Source organism: Falco cherrug, chromosome Z (assembly GCF_023634085.1).
Source record: "Falco cherrug isolate bFalChe1 chromosome Z, bFalChe1.pri, whole genome shotgun sequence".
Taxonomy (NCBI): Eukaryota; Metazoa; Chordata; class Aves; order Falconiformes; family Falconidae; genus Falco; species Falco cherrug.
In genome coordinates this window covers 49,572,169-49,594,928 of record NC_073720.1, presented here as the reverse complement: position 1 = coordinate 49,594,928, position 22,760 = coordinate 49,572,169, and the positions used below count along the sequence as shown (strand labels likewise).

The window sequence follows — 22,760 nt, the reverse complement described above, 5'->3', positions numbered from 1 at the left end:
ATTTTCTTCTGAACAATCATACAACAGCTCTTAAGATTATATCATTAAAAGCTGAAACTCTGAAAAAGCCTATCTACCCATATTAACCATCCTGAAAAAAAAATGAAATGCTGTGCATCAGTGAAGCAGCCATTTTGAAAGTTGAACCACTTACCTTTACAACTATTGGTATTAGCATTCACATTTTGTTACAACGAAGTGCAAAGCCAAGACACTCCGGCTGAAACCCAGAGGCTGATTTAACAACAGTCTTCAGCTGCCCTCTCGTGGCCGCGCCTCAGAAGTACATTTAGGAAAATTCGTTCAGAAATTTTATCTGCCGTTCTAAGGAATGATTCTTTAGCTGAAAAGACAGAATGCTGATTTGTAACAAGGAGACCAGAACATCTCACCGTGGATACCTGGGTGTGGCATTTTTCACTTTACCCACTTATAAAGTACATGTGATTTCAATTAGAGCACACATGCTAGAATCGGGATGTCCTTCATGGGGTACCAGTATGTTTTTCACTGCCACAAGAATTTTGTATTTTAATATGCCCTAGTGTGGCCAGACAGGACATAAGCAATTGCCAGAAGTGCTCAGGGAGGGCTGAATGGGGTTCCCGCTGAAACCAGTGTGAGGTTCAAAGGCAAAAATTTGAAAAACATTTGAAAAATATATGGTAAGATATATGTAAAAATTGTACTTAATGCAATACTTTAACATCTGGACTGGAAGTGAAGTTTAGTAAGCCATATTTGTTTAATCTCCTATCTCTCGGTCTCAAATTACCACCATCCCATTATCTGTCTTGAAATTCACCTTCTTCCTTTTTGTTACATACATGATTATTAACTTGTGATTATCCTAGTCTGTCTTTTTCTGTTTTGTTCAGTTATACTTTGTTCCATTTACAATGAATTATTTTTTTCTAATTTATTTTTTTTACCTTATTTTATCATAACATTACTTTTGAAAAAATCTGATGCAGTTCATGTCAGAAGTGCTAGCAGCTCAAGATAAACAAGCTGCTCTCCATCATTTATCAACAATCCTGGCTAACTGGGAAGGTCCCAGAAGACTGGAGATAGCCAGTGTGACTCCCATCTACAAGAAGGGCAGCAAGGAGGATCCGGGAACCTACAGACATGTCACCCTGACCTTGGTACTGGGGAAGGTCATGGAGCAGATCATCCTGAACATCATCACACAGCACATACAGGACAAGCATGTGCTCAGGCCCAGCCAGCATGGTTTCACAAAAGACAGGTCCTGCTTCACTAACCTGATCTCCTTCTGTGACAAGGTGACCCACCTAGCGGATGAGGGAAAGGCCATGGATTCTGTCTATCTAGACTTTAGTAAAGCCTTTGACACCATCTCCCACAGCATCCTCCTGGAGAAACTGGCTGCCCATGGCTTGGACAGGTGTACTCTTCATGGAGTTATAAGCTGGCTGGACAGCCAGGCCTAAAGAGTTGTGGTGAATGGAGTCACATATAGTTGGCAGCCATTTACAAGTGGTGTTCCCTGGGCTCAGTATCAGGGCCTGTACTGTTTAATATCTTTATCAACGATCTGGACAGGAAGATCGAGTGTGCCCTCAGTAAGTTTGCAGATGACACCAAGCTGGGTGGGAGTGTTGATCTGCCTGAGAGCAGGAAGGCTCTGCAGAAGGGTCTGGACAGGGTGGACCGGTGGGCCAAGGCCAACAGTATGAGGTTCAACGAGGAGCAGTGTCAGTGCTGGGTCCTGCCCTTGGGCCACAGCAACCCCACACAGAGCTACAGGCTTGGGGGAGAGTGGCTGGAAAGTGCCTGGTGGAAAAAGGACCTGGGGGTGCTGGTCAACACCCAGCTGAACATGAGCCAGCAGTGTGCCCAGGTGGCCAAGAAGCCCAACAGCATCCTGGCTTGTATCCAAAACAGTGTGGCCAGCAGGATTAATGAAGGGATGGTCCCCCTGTGCTTGGCACTGGTGAGGCCGCACCTCAAATCCTGGGTTCAGTTTGGGCCCCTCACTGCAAGAAAGACACTGAGGTGCTGGAGCATGTCCAGGCAAGGGCAAAGAAGCTGGTGAAGGGTCTAGAGAACAAGTCTTCTGAGAAGTGACTGCGGGAGCTGGGGTTGTTCAGTCTGGAGAGGAGGAGGCTCAGGGGGGACCTTACTGCTCTCTGCAGCTGCCTGACAGGAGGCTGTGGGCAGGTGGGGGTCGGTCTCTTCTCCCAGATAACAGGCAACAGGACAAAAGAAAATTACCTCAAATTAATGCCAGAAGTTTAGATTAGGTATTAGGAAAAATTTCTTCACTGAAAGGTTATCAAGCATTGGAACAGGTTGCCCAGGGAGGTCGGAGGAATCACCATCCCTGGAGGTGTTTAACAAGCTCATAGGTGCGGTGCTAAGGGACAGGGTTTAGTGATGGATTTGGCAGTCCTGGGTTAACAGTTGGTCTTGATCTCAAAGGTCTTTTCCAACTTAAATGATTCTGTGATTCTATGAACTAATAAAGTATTCCCTCAGGAAAGGTTGATTTAAAATTACTTTTAATCTATCCCAATTTTTTTTTCAAAATGGGAACTGCAAGAAAGTTCAGATTGATCACAATGAGTTAGAAAAATGTAGTGGTAGCCAACAATAACTTATTTTTTGGGGGGAACAAAAGAGGATGAATTTTAACAGCTGGCCACAAGTGTCTGGAGTAGCCAAGGAACTGCCACAGGTCAGTTCCTTCAGGGCAGCGAAAAAAGTTTTAAACACCTGCACCCACGAAATATTATCAGTTTTTAACTCCTTAATGCAGGTAAACTATGTGGTCTCCTGAATCAGAACTTCAAAAGACAGAAAAATACAGGTGACAGAGGAAATAGTACTTTTTAATGTTTGATTGCATCACAATACCAACTAATCAAATCAACTTTGTATATCTTTGTAGCATGATTTACAATATTGGCAAGTATATTTACATCACATGTACACCTTTGTTTCCACTTTTTCCTAAATATAAGTAAAATAGGAGCTAGCTTTTCTAAATAATCTAGATTTAAGACAACACAAGAGGACTAAGGTTCAACCTGAAGTTTGGGGGTTGGAGTTTCAGACTCCAATACCAATAGAACAGCTTTTTGATCAGCTGTAACCAATCCCAGACAGCTTATCATTAATACAACATCAAATTAATCTGCTTTGTATCTTTTAACAGTCAAATTAAGTATACATACTGACATCTCATCATGCATATTTTGTGGAAGTTTATTATAGAAGAAACAAAACTATGTAAGACTCTACCCTCTTAACTCCATGTAACCATTCGCTCATTTTTTCCAATTAAAAAAAAATACCATTTTGATAAGTCATAATGTTGAAATATGTGCAGCTATATAAAATGAGAGGCTGAAAAAAACACAACAAATGAGAACACCACGTAGAACATCTCAAAAATCAAACACATAAATCTGACTAAAAGCTTTTCCTTCAAGATCTGCTTCTCATGTCAGCCAGAAAATTTGACCTGACTTGGCAGCAGGAACGTTTAGGTTCTCTTCAATGCAGGCAATCTGGCAGCAGCACAGTACTGGCCTCTTGCTATCTAAACAGGTGGGACTGCTGTGCAGCAGTTGAAAGTCCAGACACTACTGTATAAAGGCAAACAAGAACTCATATACATTACATTCTGCTTTACTTCTTAAGTCAAGTAACACATGTACATTTTACACATAATTTTAAACCAGGCAACCATCTGAGACAGGCACCAGCTCACACAAGTCTCAGAATTAAACTTCCTCTATAAACACTCTCCTATAAAATTAAAACTTTAGGTATACTACATGTTGCACCATTTTAGGTTTGGGTTTTGTTTTTTCATTAGGTATACTACATGTTGCACCATTTTAGGTTTGGGTTTTGTTTTTTCAGTCACCATCACTAATTTATCTGAGCCCATGAACATTATTAGTGTCAAAATTTTCACATATCAAGGTCTATCAGCTGAGAAAATGGAAGCAAGCTCACTTCCATGTAACAAGGTTGAAAATTGTGCAACTGTCTTGAGTTTACGCAAGGATTAAAAGTGGCTGACCAACACCCTAAGACAGTTGTAGTCCATCAGGGGATAAAAAGGGGGCAGAGGACATCATCCACACTTCTCTTACCATTTATATTCTGTAAAGCAAGAACCAATCATGCATTTTTCAGGGCTGAAAATTCAGTCTGTTCATAACAGCTCTGATTCTCTTTTGTTCCATTTCTTTTACTTTGGTGTTTGAAAGAAAATGTGTTCCACATTCTGATTAACAGTTTCCAGCCACTGATTTCTAATTAATGGTGGTTAACAATGAGCAGCTTAATATGGCTTTTCTGCCACTCTCAAAACAAAGAGTAAGATATGTCATAATTTCTACACAAATATACAAAGTCTTATAAATGCAAATTCATACTTTCAGTATTACAGGATTTCAAATGCACCCAACTCTTCTCTCACATGTTTTTTGAGTTCAGCAATTTGGGCTTTTTGCTTTTTTGCCTTGTGACTTTCTTGTTGTTTCCATCACTTCATTTTGCATTTTCTTTGAAGTTGTTTATGCTGCTGTTAATGGAACCACAGAGCAATGTTGGAAGGGACCTTTGGAGACTGTCTAGTCCACTTTCCAGCTCAGATGACAGCCAACTTTGAAGTCAAATCCACATTGCTCAGGACCTTGATTAGTCAAGCTTTGAGCATCTCCAAGGATGAAGATGCCACAGCCTCTCAACAACCTGCTCCAGCATTTGCTTTTCCTCACTGTGACATTTTTTTCACTAATATCTGTTCAGAATTTCTCTTGCTGCAACATCAGCCCATTGCTTCTCACCTTTTCCTTCTGTACCTCCAGAGGTCTGTCTTCTCTACAATCACCCATTAGATAGCTGAAAACAGAAAGCCCCCTCCAAGCCACTCCTTCTTCAAAACAGAACCCAGTTCTCAGATTCTTTTTGTATATTGTGGGCTCCAGCCCTTCTCAGTGGCCTACTACTAGTAGCATGTCTGCATCTTCCTTGTACTGGTGATCCCAAAACTGCACACAACACTCTGGACACCATCTCACAGATGTTGAATTGATGATATTAATAAATTCCCTCAATTAAGCTGCTGCCAATGCTACCCAGGGTGGGCTTGGCCTTCATTGCTGCAAAGGCATGCCATTGATTTTTGTTCAACTTGTCCACCAAAATTCCCAGACCCTGCTTCGCAAGGCAGCTTTCTAGCCAGTCAGTCCCCAGTGTACCTGTTGCCTGAGGCTGGTCTCTTCCAAGCACAGGACTCTGCACCCGACTCCGCTGAGCTTCAAAAGGTCCCCATCAGTCCACTTCTCCAACCTGTTGATGTGCCTCTGAATACCAGCCCCGACCTCCAGTTTATCAGTCATTCCCCTCCCCAATATGGTGTCACCTGTGCACTTCCCAAGGGTATACTCCATCCCATTTTCTACGTGACTGATAAAGACATTAAATGTTTAGCACCCTTAACATGAACCCCTGAGGAATGCCATGCCACTATTTAAACCCCTACATTTTGAGCCCACCAGTCCAGCCAGTTTTCCACTTACCTGGTAGTCTGCCAATCCCGTGCATGTTTCTCCATTTCAGATAAAAAGAGGCTATGTCAAAAGTTTTGCTGGCCCCACACCCTCACTGTAATCACACCATTATACAGGGCAATCAGATTGGTCAGGCACGACTTGCCTAGGTAATTCTGTGCTTGCTGTTACCCATCACCTTATCCTGATGGGCACCTGGGAATGGCTTCCAGGAAAACTGGCTCCATGATCTTCCCAGAGACATTGATTAGGCTGCCTGGCTTGAAGTTCCTCAAATCCACCATATCTTCCTTCAGGATAGCTGTGATCACCCAGTCCTCATGCCCTTTCAAATAGCACAGAAAGGCTTCCCAATGACACTGACTAGTTCCCTCAGCCGCACATCCCACTCAGGCCCATCAACATCTGTGTATGTCTAGATTGCTTCAGAAGTCCCTAACTCAATCTTCCCTTACCCTGGCCTCCAGGCACACAGAACTAAACCTGACAGCAGACCTTGCCAGTAAAGAGCAAAAAAAGCTGAGTAACTCAGCCTCTTCTACTTCCTTTGTCATTAGGCCTACCACCCTGTTCTTCAGCAAGTCTACACATTTTAGTCCACTCTTGTTGCTCAGGCAGCTATAACAGCCCTTCTTTTTTCCCTCCTCACCCACCACAAATTTCTGTTCCAGCTAAGCTTGGCTCTTCTACTCCACCTGAGCAACATTTATTTCTTCCATGAAACCATCCCCACTTCCACCTATGCACAAGTGCTTTCTGCACTTCAGTCCAGCCAGAGCTCCCTGTCCAGCCACATGGATTTCCAGCCACAACCCACATTCCGTGAACTTCAGGATGTGCAGCCCCTATGCCTAAAGGAGGCTGCTCTTGACAATCAAAAAGCTGTCTAGGGCCTCCTTACTCCCCACAGCTGCCTCCCATGGGTTCTCACCTGAAAGCTCACCCAAGAAGCTGAAGTCCATTCTTCCGAAGATGAGGGTTATTGCTCTGCTACACACTTTCTCCTTCCCCGCAGTAATACATGGGATGAACTCAGGAAATCACTTTCCTAATATACTGATGAAGTGCTACTACTAGTCATCAATACAGCCCAAACCAAAACCTCTTACAAAGGTAAACATACCCATGTGAAGGTCTTAGTTTCATAAACATAATGTCCCTGCAACAGATATGACATTCTTCAAATTCTGCAGATGGTTTCTGTAACACACATGGCCTTTCATTCAACTCTGAAGATAACGACACTAAAGATGATACAGATACATAGCTTACCAATGTCCAAAATAAACCATCCTTACACTGAAAGTGCTTAAACGTGCAAGGAACCCATTTGTTTTACCAGGTTATCTCCAGAAAGCTCTGCTTTTATCCACAATTTTTGAAAGAGGCTAAGTGTGTACACAAATATAATTCTACGCTTTTGTTGTTCCCAGGTTCCTCTGCAAAATCACCACATCAGCCTGACCCTCACACTGGTGTGCAGCATCTCTTCCGGGACCAGGATGACAGTGTTTTCCACAATTCTCCATGATAAGTTTCACTGGATATAAACAGGTGTCCTCATCACTGGACTATAGTCATGACACATCTTGTCTGGCCACAAAGCTGAAATTGTTCTGTTTGCACAGAAATAACAGAGGAAGGCCCTAGGCTAGCCTATGACTTAATGATAACCAGAGTCTCCACGGAGGCAGAGATGTAATCCACAGAGGTGCCTCAGGGTGAAGAATTGTACCATGCCTCCCACTTAATACGCATCTTTTGATCCAAAACTATGTGACAGCTGGAAAAGCAAATGCATGTTGTCTGCTCTACTGTGAATAAAATCAGAAGCTATTTTGTGGATACTGCTGAGCTGTTAAACAGTAAAAAACCCACAACAGTAAGAATCAAATGAGGGGTTTGTAACTACAAAAAAGGCAGCAATGAGCCAATTTATTGTATCCAGCATAAAACCAAGTGTCCTCACTAAGCTAAGATCCAATTTATGGGATATGTAATTTATGGGGTAAAGGCTTTGGACTAAAAATTAAATCAAGTTAAATCCTTTTGCAGAAATTATTGTAAAGAAAAAAGGAGGCACACTATCAATAAAAAGCAGTGTAATTTTCAACCTAATCATTGAATGCATTCTAATCAACAGACTACAGAAAGGAAGACCTACACAAGTGCTGTGATGCTATTTGTCACCACAGCTTATTGGACAGACATACACACACACACACCCCTGCGTTATGGAAACGCTACAGAGAGGTGGATGAGCTCTGATGCAAATCAAGGCACTAAGCCTCCCTTGGCTTGCACTGGGATATTTCACAGAGATAGGCACCTAGCACTTGAAAACTCAAAGACTTTTCAAGTCTCCCATGCTCTACCACTGAGGAGGTGCAAAGAAGCCACGAGGGAGCACAGCCAGGACAGCTAACCTGAACTAGCCAAGCAGATATTCCATGCCACAGAATGTCATGCTCAGTGTATAAACTGGGGGGAGGTGGCCAGAAGCTGCCAAGTGCTGCTCAGGAACTGGCTGGGCATCAGTCAGCAGTTGGCAAGCAATTGTATTGTGTATCACTTGGGTCTTTCACATTTTTTTGCCCTCCTTGGATTTTATCCATTTCTCTCCCTTCCCTCTTCATTACAATTATTATTACTGTTATCATTATTATTATTTACTTTATTAAACTGTTCTTAACTCAAACTGTGGGTTTTACCTTTTTATGATTCTCCTCCCCCATCCCACAAGAGGGTGAGGGTGGGTGGTATCTGTGTGTACACACACAAGGAGCCGCATCATACTTCGTTGTTGGTGTTAAATGACAACACACAACTACCATTACAACAAAATAAAAATACCTAACTGTTCTGGAGTACAGCTCCAGCTGTGAGTCTCCTCTGTTACTGAAATCTCAGTTATAGAAGACTAATTGGCACTTGACCTTGCACTGTATTGACACAGCCCTTGCACAGGATGGTCAGAATTTCACATACACTTTTTTAAAAAGTGGACCCTTCAAAGTCTTCCATGTCTCTTTCAAACACATCCTTGTTAATCATTCCTGAAGATATCAAGCTTTTTACCTCGTTTAATTCTTAAGGAACATGCAGCAGATACAAACAGAACCTAAATACACAGAGGGTTTGAACACAGCCATGCTCTTGTTCGAGTAACCATTACTTCAAGCCAAACAAAAACAAACATTGCATAACATTTCACTGTCTTGAATGCTCAAGTATTCCATGTTGCTGGAGACATCCTTTTAAGTAGTCAGTTTACTCTTTGCATTTTTCAACTGTGCTGAGGACAGTGAAGTATTCTTAGACCAAGCTCATCCTCTATGTGCAATTCCCTCATAAAACCTGAGTCCAGTGTCTTCCCAGTTTCATACCGTACCTTCTGTGTAAGCTTCGCCTTTTTTTCATACCCTCAATTGCCATCACTGTGGATGTACCTTTACTAGAAAAACATTAGTAAGCAGTACAGATCAGTAGGAGTCCATCTGTAAAGTTAATGTGAGAATCCTAATGCAGCCATACTACACACGTTTCAGCATTTTGGTCAAGCTCTACTTTGGACACACAGACCAAATGCCTATTTGTGGCTGGAGTAATTTGGTCTGTCCTGGCATGCATCTTCCAGCTCATTCAAGAAGAATCCAATCCACACAGCCCAAGACAACATCAAAAACACAGCCAAATTCACTTTGAAAGAACAGTTCTGATCCAAATTAAAATACTGAATTGTACATACCTCTTCATTACTGCTTTTTAAATCCTTAAAAATTAAATAAATAAATACAGGATCCATAACATTTCTCTAGCAGTAATTTTCCATGCTTTCTCAGTGGATTATTGTTTAATACCCATTTGTTGTCCAAGTTGAATATCAGTGGTATTATTCGCAAGACATAATCCCGAGGCCACTAAAACTTAAGAGTAACAATCCAGTCTTCCTGAATTTATAAGCCTTATCTAGTTTCTTCAAAATTCCCCTTATTGCTTCCCAACATACTTCCCACACCATCCCTACCTCTGCAAAGCAGAAACATCTTCCAGATACATCAGGGAGTTTAGAGACACAACAGATGTTGTCTAGCTCAATCATTCAGTTAGGCAGACACAAACACTAGAGCATTCCAGTTTGTATCTACTTCAGGCAAATCATTTCCACCTTCTGCCCATGAAGATTAAATAAAGGTGAAGTCTTTGGGTTGCTTACAGGCTTTTGTCATCTACCTACCTTTGATTACTTGGTCAAATAGAATTGACTAAGACATCTTCCCGTTGGTGTCTCAGATCTATCAGTAACGTAGAGTTGAAGGGCTACATAGGATAGCCCTACTTTCCCATATCCATCTCCCTGAGGTTTTTTTATATCTAAGATGAAGTTTGCCATCTCCCCGTGATGCAGCTAACATACCTCACTTTGTAACTGGTCTTAGAAATTATAGGACAGAGCAGCTGTACAGTAACGGACTGTAACTCAAGCAGAAGGAAATTGATGGCAGGGAACCTGAAGTCCACCTTTTAGCAACTGACAGTGCTCTTCTTAAGAGCTAGAAGAGTAGAAGAGGGCAACTAATATCCAGTTCTCCCATTTCCTGAAGGTTCAGTGATCTCCCAAGAGCCACAAATTTGGGAAAAGTTTTCCTTCAATTATATTTTTCCCCACATTGGGTTCACCATTGTCTGACAGGTGTCTTAAGCTCAGTACTACTTCTCCTCTCATGGTTTTCAAGGTACTGCAGAAGTCATCTGAAACTGAACCACAATTAACTGGTTAGCAAGCTCACCTCGTGGATACCCTTACAAAAATTCCATAGTTCCCCCCTCACTGGGAAGTCTTCTTACCTTCCTGGAACATGTACATCTGCAAGTCAGATTCCAAGTAAAACAACAAAAGCTTTACCACATTACTTTCATACAGGGTTCAGCAGTGATGCAATTAACTTCACCAGTCAAGCTTTAATTCACAAATGGCAGTGTTGGTATAAAACATACACACAGGGAGAAAAGAAATCAGAAGAGTGGTAGTACACACATCACATGCCCTCTGCCACATTGGGTGCCAATGGGTAATCTCAATATCCTGAAGTGCCTTTCATGAACTTGTTCTAATAGCACATTTCCCAGCCATAAACCTTTATTGTAGCCCCGCTGTACCTGCTAGTGCTACCTCATTCTTGTGATACACGTTCAGCTGTCTACTCAGGGATGCTGTACCTCTGAGGCTTGGGTGGTTTTCTTCTTCAATTCTGTGCAGGCCACCCGGGACAGCTGTCATGTTATCACTACAAGGCCACCTTTTTATTCTAAACTCAGTGACCAGCCGCCTTCAGAAGCACTAGCTTTTCCAGTTGAAGTCATGTCTTAGGGTAAAAGGTTCAGAACCTTCTGACAGACTTATAAAATACTTTCAAGTTAAATGAATTCAAGTGTCTTCACCAAATGCCCAAGTTTTTATCTGAATAGAAATTGCAACCCCCACATTTCTTCTCTAAGCTCCTCTGGTGCACACAAATAACCTGTTTTTCTTCAGGCATTGGCCTAAAGACTTCCAAGTATCTTCCATCATAAAAACTGATTAGCTGAGACTTCTCAATTTTAAGAGAAAAAACAGTTGCTTTACATTTACACTGGCAGACACATCTGTAACCCTAACTTGAGGAAAATTCATTGTCTTGGAGATTTGATGACAAGTGTTGCATAAACAACTGTATACAGCAACGTAAAGAAACTACTAGTCACTGAAGGACGAAGTCTGCCCAATAAAATCTGGAATCTAAAATGTATACGTATTACATCATGCTGCTTATAGGCCAAGATGAAATGCCTTGAGCACCTTACAAGGCCCTACAGCCACAGTTCAGTAATTTCAAGTCTTCAATTCCATCAAAATGGCAATGTAGAAGTAAATAGACCAGTGTTCTATGAAACTACCACAGATGCCATTAAGCCTATTGTTCTATCTCTTCTCTCAGAAAGATGGGGCCTTGTAATGCAGCCACTGACAGAGGACTCCATCAGGAGCTGTATGCTTCCAACACACCACACTATATTGACACAACGTTTGCATAACACATTCAGAACTTCACTTACAACACTTCTGGAAAAAGTTTTAGCAGCAGCCTACCGGCTTTATGAATATTTACATATCACATTCAAAAAGCTTGTAAGTTTTCTTCCCAAAAGACATGAAAGACTGCTAAGCAGCTGCCTCTTCAGGTTTAAAATGCCTCAGCAAATCACTATCTACAGAAGATAATTAACAGCAGACTGAAACACACTACATACTTAAACTCTGGAGAACACCATTTTAATGTGCAGAATTGTTTTCATTAGTAAAGCACACCAGACAGAGACAATTCCTGCATGCTAAATCTTTATTGTGCGAAATGTTGTTCAGAGTGTTTATTACCCTTCATAGACACACATTCAAAAAAACCCAACATTAACAGTGGCTAGATTGATGGACAACATCTTACATCTATTTGGTGGTAATTTGAATGCATGCAGTTAACTCCTGTGGTGTAAAAATCTTAGCCAGGAGGCCAGCCCAACTGACGACCACCCAGAACATGGAGATGTACGTGATAGACAGACTGCCCACCCTCAGGCCCTTCATTCACAACCATCCGGAATCCATTGGTCAGGCCCAGGTTAGCAGCACACTTCTTGCCAACAATCATTAAATGCCCAAGAAGCTGGAGGTGAAAAGAAAAAAACAAAAAACAAAACAGAAAACACAAAAAAGGGGAAAGGGCAGGAAGGGAAGGAATGAGAGCAGAAAACCATTCAGATAAGCCAGCAGTAAGCTAATTCTTAGAAATTCAGTCACTGCTCTTTCAAATTTTTGTCTGCCTGCAACTGACACTTTCCAAGAAAATTATATTGACTATACATAATATTGGGGGGGGGGGGGGGGGGAGGGGCGGGAGGGGAAGCTATAGATTTTTTTCAAGCTAGACAGTAAGAAACTACAAAAGTGTCAGAGAAGCTAAATTTCTCTTTGTTAATGCCCTGTTACTTCTTCAGACATCATTCTGGTAGGAAAGAAACTTTATTTTATCATGTAAAGGTTTAAGAAAAAGTATCTTTGAACCTGATGCTTAAAGTTACAAATGAAATAACCTAGTACCTCTCAGCTAACCTTCACTTTCTTCATCTCTGACCCGCCAAAAACCCCCAAGCCCGGATCAGAATAAGTATTACTGCTGTAAACCATGAAAACAAGCATGAAGACTGTATTGCAAAGTAACAGTGCATTCTGCACTGCAGTTACATTTTGCTTTATATCACTACCTTTGCTGGAAAACCTTAACTCCACTCCCATTCTGAGCTACAGGAAAAGGATTATAGTATCGGAAAACTACTTTGCCACTTTGAAATGTCAAGAGGAAGAGGGGGAGAATCTAGTAAATTATGATTAGAGGTACAGTTTGGTGTACAGAAAGCTTTTAGAGTACTTACAGATTCATCAGAATCTTCTGCTTCAGATAACCTCACAATTGGCTTCTTAGGAATCACTAGGAAATGTGTTGGAGCTTGGGGTGAAATATCATGGAACGCAAGGCACTGGAGGAAGAGCAAACAATTAAAACATAATTTACTTCAGAGAAAGGCAAGAGTTTAAGCAAATCAATATGCCCCTCAACACATACTTAAGCAGATTATTAGATACCCCAAACATAAACCGAGATGCTTATTTTTCTTGAGTGACATATTTTTCCAATTTCTTTAATTTCTAAACAGAAAACACCTACTTACCAAGACCTGCTGGTATAAAAAAAAAATATTCTGTGTTACATATTATTTAAAAGCTACAGCCTTCTCAGCAAGTTAATATGCAATTTGGTTCACAATTACTTTTTCCACATATGCATAACAACTAAGAGAGCTGATGCAACACGTGTCTATAAAATGTACATTTATGCTTATTTCACTTTTTTCTTAACACTTTCTTAACAAATCAAATAGCAAACAGTTGCTAATCATCTTCCAGTTACGTCTGGGAGTTGCTTTGGTCAAAGATAACAAGGCAACTTCAAAGAACATGAAGTTACGCAATTGAGGCCGAATTACATTTCCATTCTCATTAGCACCAAGTATTTCAGAACAAGATTATTTCAAAATAATGTATTACGGCTGGCTCTACTTCAGACATTCTCAAACAAGCATCACTTCTGAAATATGAACACCTACCTGCACTAAGTAGTTGACTCCCAACTAATTTTATGCAAGTACCAAAATTATTATCAATGAGAAACTGTATGCAGCACCTAACTACACTAAATAAATCTCAAATCAGGCACTTTGAATAAATGAGGGAAATAGATGACAATGCAAAGGAAGAGAAAAGGAAGCTATGCCTCTTCCTGCAAATGGCCAACGACAAACCAGGACTTGCTACTGCAACCACCACAATCTGCAGATGCCCATGCTGAGCATGCACTCTGCCATTGCTAACCGAAGGGCATCTCTGACTTACCCATCACATTTAACAACAAAACGTCTGGTAGTTACTGGCTGAGTTATGTCACAAAGAGTATGTACTTATAAACATATACCTTACATATTTTGAAGAATGTATTTCCTAGACGCTTTCAGTAACTTGTGGGTCAATAAAGTCATTTTTCTATGCGAATATACTGCTTTTTAATTCTACTAAGAACAACCGAGGCCTTTGTCAAAAGTAAAGGTAGTGAAAAGCCCGAACTTTACACACACTAGCAATGTCTTATCTTGTACTCCTCCAATCTGTCCTATTTCAAAGAAGGTAACGTCCAGTTTGCAATCTCTGATGAACTGCTTGTTTCTCCCAGATAAGGGCGGTAAGCAAAGAATGGATGAATAAAAACTAATTTGCAGTCAAGTAAGTCTTGCTTTCAGTTGATCATTTTGTAAACAGTTTCTCTATTCTATGTGGTCCAAATAAATGCAGAATGCAAACGGGAGCAGAAACTGGTAGCAAACATTTTTCTATGGGACAGAGAGGAGAAGTAGTATTGAACAAAAGCACAGCCACAGAAAGCCCATGACTATATAGTAAAACAATCTTCATTTCAGGAAGTTTAGATTCAACTAGAACAAGGTCGATAAGACTGAATTCCAAAGACCTTGTACTTTTCAGTATCTCCTTTTCTCTGCAAGTCCATTAATGATTAAAAGCCCTCCTCACATTTCTCCTTGTAACATTTCCAGTCACCTCAAAGAAGACCTTCATAGAGTCAACAAAATTAATTAAACGATCATCCACTGTAGTCAACTAAACTCTAAAAGCAGTTCTACATTTCTTCAAAGTTTACGGTAAAAATCAACTGAGATACTGCAGTTAACTAGTCTCCTAGAAAATACTGTGAACTAACGCAGTCAGAGTAGGTTGCATGTTCTTAAGTCACTCAAAGTCAATGGTCTGATTCTCAACCAAGTGCAGTGCTCCGGTTACATTGCTGTAGCCCTTAGAGCTGAGGAAAAAGCTCTTGTAGCCTTGACCCTAGTAAAGAAAGGATGCACACGCTCACATAAATACAGAGCAGTAACGTAAGTATGATTATTTGGAAAGCGGTGAAAATTCCTAAGATTCTTGAAAGCAGACGGCAGCTGCAACATTTCTATATTGATTAAAAAAACACTGCTCCAAGCTATGCCTAATTTTTAAGCGGACAAATCAGACAAACACCATCTTTAGTCTGTATTGTACACTGCAGATAATCCTATTTCAAAAGCAAAAGCCCCTGTTAATGTTCAGTATTTCAATTACACCAAAAAAGCGGCTTATACTGAATACTACTTTAGCTTACATCTTGGAAACAGGAGCTGCATTTTTTCATAAGCAAAACCATTTCACTTAGCTCCTAGCATGCTGTGGTGCACCAACATCACTGAACGCTACCAGTCTCACCTCACCACAGAAACCAGTTTTGGCAGCCTGCAAGATTACTTTTGTGAAGAGCAGAAAAAGCTGGAACTCTAATTTTTTGCTTTAAAAATCCCCTCAGAGGTTCATAACCAAAGCCTAGCAGGCACAGCTGTATCACCTCCATAATGTTCGAGAGGAACATTTAAGACCTGCATTTCTGACGTGCAAAAGCACATAATTATGGTGCACTGTTTAGCCATACATGCCCGGAATCCACACGGAGACTTCCCTGCGGGTGGCTAATCTAATGTTTCACGACTGCCCTCCCACACCAGACGCGAGAGCCCCCATCCCTCGGCAATGAAGTCTGGACGGGCGACCATGCCGCACCACTGCGACACGCCGAACGCCAGAGGCCCTCCTCCACCCGCTAGCCGGTGACACAACGACGCTGAGGCCGAGGCCGGCCGGGCAGCACCCGCCGCCCTGTACCCGCCCCGGCGCCCGCCGCGCCGCGCACCGGAGGAGACGGACGCCAGGGAGGCCGCAGCCGGTAGCGGGGAGGCCCCGTCCGTTCCGCCAGCCCCACTCCCGACCACCCTCGCCCCGGGCAGCTGCGGGCTGGAGACAGCTGCGGGCAGGGGGCGGCCGCACGCCGCCCGCACCTGCTCGTCCTCATAGATGATGTTGGCGGGGATCTCCTTGCGGATGATCTTCCCGAAGATGGTGTCGCCTCCGGGGCGGGCAGCCTGCGCCTTGCTGATCTCATCAGCCATGGCGGCCGTCCGCGCGCGCCGCTCGCCTCCCGTCACCCCCCGCGCTCCCTCCCGCGGCCACGCCCCCCCGGCGCTCATTGGGTCCACAGGACACGCCCGGCAGTGCCCACCTCGCGATTGGTATTTTTTCCCTGTCTTTTTCGTTTGTCCCCGCCCACTCAGCTGTCGCGACCTCGCTGACCCGGTGTGCTGTGGTTCAGGCCGGCGCGGAGGGCCGCGATGGGCGGTGCGGTGCCGTGATCCCCGCAGGGATTAACAGTGCTGGTGGGGCGCTGCGGTATGCTGTGCTGATGTAACTAATGGCGGGTTCTCAGGAGGGACTGTTGCAGCCAGAAATGCTATATATTGCCGCATCAAATCCAACGCAAATATCAGCGTGACTTCTTGGTAGCCAAATGACTGCTTCTGGCAGGGTTGCCTTAGCTGTTCCGTGTAACACAAGCTGCTGTGAATACTGCCCTGGCGGCCCTACTGCCTTGGCTGGGGGCTGCAAGTTGGCAGCTACTTGGCCTCTGGCACAGAGCACATGACGGACAGACTGCACCAGTGTCAAGGCCTTTTGGAACCGCAGGGGCCCATCAAGATAGGGCTTGGGCTGTCGCCAGGCAGGGGTCTTTATAAACATCAGCACTGCCCCCAAACCTGGGGGAGTAAAGTCATAAAATACACAAATACACAACCCCTTGATCAAGGTTAGGCTCTTCCAGAGAGGGAAATTATGAGCTGTTTAATGTATCAGCCCTTCTACACATAAATAATTTCCTAACTATAAAATGGATCAATCAATGTGACCAGGAAATAATTCACTGAGGGCAACACTGTATTACAAATATACATATCTAGTCATAAATGTGTTGGGGTTTTTTCTGTGTGTGACACCAGTCATGAAATGAGAGTGATTTGAAGAATCAGTCAGCAATATGCAAGCGAGCAGAGGTTATCTTTATTCGGCAGCACTGGGTGCATGGGGGATCGCTCCACCAAAGTCATGCACACCAAGGGGACTTTTCAGTCCCCCCTTTATACAAGCTACTCATACCTATTCATTAGTTTTCCAAGAAATTGTTTACATATTCATTACAATTCTGAGAATTCATTTACATACCTTGAGCCTGCGCAATGTCCTTGAGGAGTTGTCTCTACGCAGACTCTATTCCTTAGTGGCCATGTTTAAAGCCTCCATCTTCACCATGTTGCATGTACAACAGGAATCTAAGACAAAATGTCCCTTCTAAAGATTATCAACCCAAGGACTTAGCAACCTGTACATCCGTCATGTGGCAATAAGGGTCCTTGGACATTTCCTGACTTTTAACTAAACATAGGTGTGTCGTCCTTTAGATAAGTGGTACAGCATTCACTATTCAAGATAAATGAAAAAGCAGAAAACAAAAACAAAACCCAAAGAAGTAACAATGAGGCTTCATTTTCTAAATGTCACAGTTAAAATACATTGACCCCAATTTCCCTCAAGCTTTGTCTAGGAACATTTTAATGTAGACATTTATATATATTTGGCTTATGACAAAAACCTCATGGGAAAGATAATTCTGGAGGGAGGCAGGGAATACTGCTAAGTGGTTTAAACCCAAAATGGTTCCATATTTGGTTACCTGAACTTGTTACAGAAGAGCAGAATTTGTCGTACACATCTGGTAATAACTCTGAAATTATGTATCTTGAGAGACCCTAAACAAAGCTCTGATGAAGCATGTTCCTTACTTGATGGAGTGTATGCAAGTATTTGACATCTACATGTCTACATCTGGCTGAAGCAAGGATGGAATCGGTGCTTCAAATAATAATGTATATATATATATATATAACATATAGCAAAGAATTTATGTCTAACTGTGATTATTAAGCAAAGATACGGATTACTTTATTCTCCTGTTTTCTCAGGAATTAAACATATTTTGTGAAAGAGTTGAAGAGTTGATACTACTAGCTAGACAGACTCAGAAACAATTTAACATAAAAGTACATATTCAGGATCCATTCGTACATGTTTGTGTACTTCAAGTTGTTCCATGGGTTGCTGTGGAGTCAGTCTAGATAACATATCTCTATGTTAAGAGAAAACATAAAGAGACAATTTAAGAAGTTTCTCTGAAAAGGTAAAAGCATTTTTTTTTTCATATATTTGACTTCAATATGTATTTTTGTCACACCATGTAAATGGCAAGTATTATATTATTTTGAATATAACAAGGCCTTTTCAACCGATTTAATTCATTCATTCACAGCTACAATAAAATAGATCTATGAATAAGGATCATTTCCTCTGCCAAAGGATCAAGTTTCTTTATGAGGTACATAGCCTAAAATAAGTGCATTAAGGAAACATGAAATATTAAAAATATTTAATAATAGTTTAGTGTTCCCAGACTTCAGTTAGCTTTGCACGTAATTGCAATGAAACAATGACATAGGCTATATATTGAAGCTAGAGGCAGAAGCAGTAAATGATTACATTTAAAATCCTTATGCTGCCTTTAGCTAGTGCTGGATGGTGTGTTACTGAAGTATAAGCTTGTTTGTTTGGTTTTTCTAGAAAATGGCAATTGAGTTTTAAAGTACCAGATACAGCTGTGGGATGGCCACGCTGAGTCTGGGCTGGTGAGTCAGGCTGTGGGCAAGGCAAGGCAGGGCTGTGGGGAGCTTGATGAGAGCAGCCAAAAAGGTGACTTGATTAGAAAGGGAAAATGACTGAATAGAAGAAAATACCGGTTGAAAAACACCAGCAGAGAAAATACCTGCCAGCCTGGGAACCAGAAGCATCCTTGAGAAAAAGTATAGCTGGCCTTTTTTAAGTACAGCTGGGTACCTACAAACTGGAGATAACCTGAGATACCATCAGTAAGTGCAGGAACAAGGAACTGCAACAGAACTTTTCATCTGAAAAGGTGAAAAGAGGAAAATACCCTGAGAAAGTAAGAATTCCTGACTGCCATTGGCTGTTCTAACTGCAAGAGCAGGAAAACAGTCTGGCAAAATAAAAATTGGTCTGAAAGAACAGCAGACATTGTTATTTCTTGGCTGTTCTAGGCAGAAAACAGAAATTAGCAGCACCCATTGGCTGCTCACAGTGGTGGTGTCCTATGCCCTTTTATGCCTCAGTGACTTAATTTTTTTCCAGAATTGAGCCTGTCTCTCTGACAACATCCCATCTCCTTTCCTAAACAGGCTGAATTCCCTGCACAGAGTTTCTGTGAGATCTTGGACTCCCACAAGGGATGTCTGGCTGACTCCAGATGCCGTGCCATGGATCATCTTTGAAGTGAGACTGTTATTTCATGTTCTCCTGCTGAGACCACTGTGGGGTTTGGCTCAATCTGTCCTCCTGTCTCTGGATGGTCCTCTGGGATTGGTGTGTCCTCTGCTCTGGGATGGTTTGGCCCCTTCTGAAATCTGATTCACTTGATGCTGATATTATATATCCAAACAAGTAGTTCATCATAATTTATCTGTTCTTGTATTGTTAATAAGTTGCTTCACTAATGGTAAGTTTGTAGTAACCTGCAATAGTATTGTTGCTGTTACTGGTTGATACTGTAATGTTGATTGTTGCTGTACAATTGTTTGCTGCTATTATTGATCACTGATAGTAATTTGCAATAGCTTGAGATAGATACATATTTGCTTTATTAACCATAGGTACACTTGCTAGTGGTGATTATTTTGTGGTAATCCATAACAGAGTAGAGAAATTTAGAGGATGAAGCCTCCCATGTCCTTATGTATTGCAGAATCCTGTGAACCTTTGGTTGCAATCTCCGTCACCTGCAGGCCAGGTCTCCCTTCAGGCCATGGCAGGGCTGGAGACTGGCCCTGGTGCAGCATTGCAGGTTGGGGGGGTTGACATGGGGTCCTGGGCCACGGGCTGGTCAGGCCATTAAGGCATGTTAGTGCACTTAGGTCCCTGGCATCTGCCATCAAAGGCGATTCTGGTGTCAAAACCTGTAATTTCTCCCTAGGTCACCTAAAGGACCATGTCTGGTTTTTTTTCCCAAAGTTAGGCTGGATTCATGTCTACCAGCCTTAGTAGGGGTAAAAATAGAGTGACTGTCTCAATTTTGTAGTTGTTTTTCAGCTCTAATCAAAATATTCTCTGTAACAGAAAAGATGTTCAAACAAAATATGAAAGATCAGTTCTGATAAGTAATCCTTGATTATCTCAGTATCAGCACTTGAAAAAAATATGGAATTAAGAGCTTAAATGCGATAAAGCACTCCTGGAAAGCAGCCAGCAGCAGTGTAAAATAATGCATTGGGCACAAATGGATGGCTTTCCCATTACTTGTTTGAAACAGTGAGATTTTCCTTCAGAAGAAAATGGGCAAGATGCATTAGTTTTTACGCCATGCTGTGGTGACAATTTATTAAATTGATTACTGCTTATGGAAAAGTCTTTGTCTTTAATTAGGAATTGTTTAACTTGGGACAGGGAGCTCAGGGAGCTCGAGGACAACTTTAATGAGCAGGTAGTGTTTGTCCTGAGCTCCCTGAACAAGCAAGATACGAGTGGGAACCTCCAGACTATAATACTGCGTGCAGCTGTGTGGTGACAGTAACTACCACACTTGGGTGTCCGGCCAATGTCCCTGATGTATGTGAACTTACATACCCAACGTATGTAGATTACTTTTGTTTTTCATGGAGTATAAAGGCAGGCAAACTCAGGGACTGGGCCAGCTCACCTAGGTGGATGCACCATGTAGGAATTTTCCCAGTTACTGAGAGACTCCTGGCACTGGCTGCAGTAGGGGTTCCTAGCCAAAGTGTGGGCCTGGGTGATGTTAAGGTGGTAATTGGTGATGTTTCTTAGTCTCTGTAACGCTTTACCGTTACGATTTGATGCTTCACTCCTATTGCTCTCTTACCCTATTGTGTGTAACTGGTACTGTTTCCTTTTATCATATTGCATGCTATTTCCATTTATTATAGTGTAATATAATAAACTGCACTTATTCTTATATTTGATTTGGAATTCATTTTTGCTTGGTATCCAGTCCGTCAGCAAAACGCCGGCACAGCTCGCCAGCAGCGCTGCGCCGCGGCGATCCCGCCTGGCAGGGTGCTGGGGGTGAAGCTGCCCCTCACCACATCACGGCTCCCCTCGGCAAGCCCAGGCCGGCGCCGGAGGGCACGGCAGGGCCGCCCGCCCCGCTGTTTGCGGACCCCTGCCGCTCCGCCGGAGGTTAACAGGAGTCGGTTCGGTCTCGGCATCCTGAGGGGCGGCGCTGTCCGGACGGCTGGCCTCGGCCACGCCAGTGAAGGCAGCAGCGGTTCGGCTGGCCGACCCGGAGCGGCCCCGGGGGGCACCCCGCGGGAGGCCGCACGCCGCTCACGGGCCGGCAGGGGCGGAGGGGGAGCAAAGGCTGCCCGGAACAACCGGCCACGGCGAGTCCCGCTCGGCGGGGCAACATTGCCGAGCGCACCCGGCAGCACCGTGCAGGCGGCGAGGGCGCGGACCGCTTCCCGTCGTCACTTCCGCCTCCCCACTACCCCCCTCCGCCGGACCGGAAAAGGACGGCGGTCGCCATGGCGAGCCGCGCGCGGGTGAGCGCCGGTAGGGAGAGGGCGCCAGCGGCCGCCGCTGCCTCCGAGGGGGCGCTTGGCTGCTGCGGCCCCATCCTGGCCTGAGGCTGGCGCGGCGGGGTGGGAGTCTCCCCCGTACCCGGGGGTAGCCTCGAGTGAACTGGAGCCGGGGCTGGTGGGAAGGGTCGGGGAGGGCCCGTGGGGTCGGGCCGGTGTGAGGCGGCGGCGGCGGAGGGAGAGGCCTCCCTGTCCTTCCCCCGGTTGGCCTGCGCCCCGCTTAAGGCCGGGAGTCGCTGGTGCGCTGCTGGAGCCCCGCAGGCGGCGAGGGAAAGGCCGCCGGCTCTGGGCCGTTACCGCCGTGCCCGCCGCCGCGGGGTTCGCGGTCCCTCGTGCCGCTCGGTGCCCGGCGCGCTAGCATCGGTGGCACCAAGGGAGCGTGCCGTGTGCCCCCATCGGTTTGCGGCCTTCGGCTGTAAATAGCAGGCAGACACAAATTACAGACTTAAAAGTGAGTTTTCCCGTATATGTCGCTGGAGGGTAGGAGCTTTTTTCCTAGGTAGCCTGTATAGCATCAGCAGGCAGAGGCTTTCAGGGCAGGAAGGACACAAAACTAGCTAACAGAAAGTGGGGGTTTGCATGCAAAGGCCGTTGTGGAAAAAGGAAAGAAACTGAGAGTTGACAGTCAGAGATTAAATCAAGACGGTGAATTGTGATGGAAAGATGAAGACAAGCAAAGACAAAAGAATTATTTAAACCTTTCATCATTACAGCCCTGTTTCAGAAGTGTTCTGAAGCCTGGTGTTGGGGGTACTAGTACTCTGAGGTATTAAGGGAGTTCTGTGTTTTATTAGGTGACTGTAGAGCTCAAAGAAATCTGTGCATTAATGTATCTTGCTTCAAAGTCATCTAATACAGCTACTCAGTGGTTAGTGTAGTGAAGCACTTTCCAGGAGGGCTTTTAGAAGTAGGCAAATAGCAGGGGAAGATGCCTGAAAATTGTTGATCAAAGAGTTCAGAAGAACTGTAAAA

At 43.5% G+C, this 22,760-nt stretch overlaps 2 protein-coding genes and 1 long non-coding RNA gene across 11 annotated transcripts in view; 2 read left to right on the top strand and 1 right to left on the bottom strand.

Moving 5' to 3' along the window:
• Positions 1 to 2,879: 2,879 nt before the first annotated feature.
• Positions 2,880 to 12,028, top strand: LOC129734751 (uncharacterized). Its single transcript, XR_008730328.1, has 2 exons — positions 2,880 to 3,826; positions 3,877 to 12,028. It is a non-coding gene; the product is annotated as an uncharacterized LOC129734751 (long non-coding RNA).
• On the bottom strand, positions 11,921 to 16,251 carry HINT1 (histidine triad nucleotide binding protein 1). The gene is made up of 3 exons (XM_055699527.1): positions 16,080 to 16,251; positions 13,026 to 13,130; positions 11,921 to 12,259 (listed from the first exon to the last, which is right to left on the bottom strand). Exons 1-3 carry the CDS (start codon positions 16,188 to 16,190, stop codon positions 12,095 to 12,097), a joined length of 381 nt encoding a protein of 126 aa, XP_055555502.1. The 5' UTR covers positions 16,191 to 16,251; the 3' UTR covers positions 11,921 to 12,094.
• Positions 16,252 to 21,683: 5,432 nt separating this feature from the next.
• LYRM7 (LYR motif containing 7) overlaps positions 21,684 to 22,760 on the top strand; it is a 30,685-nt gene continuing 29,608 nt past the window's right edge. For 4 of the 9 annotated variants that reach the window (XR_008730211.1, XR_008730212.1, XM_055698885.1 and 1 more), the window contains exon 1: positions 21,699 to 21,752. The gene's annotated coding sequence lies outside the window, so the exon portion shown is untranslated. Of the gene's footprint in view, positions 21,753 to 22,760 lie in introns of all 9 variants that reach the window. The other 5 variants (XM_055698882.1, XM_055698881.1, XM_055698886.1 and 2 more) reach the window with 4 other exon arrangements.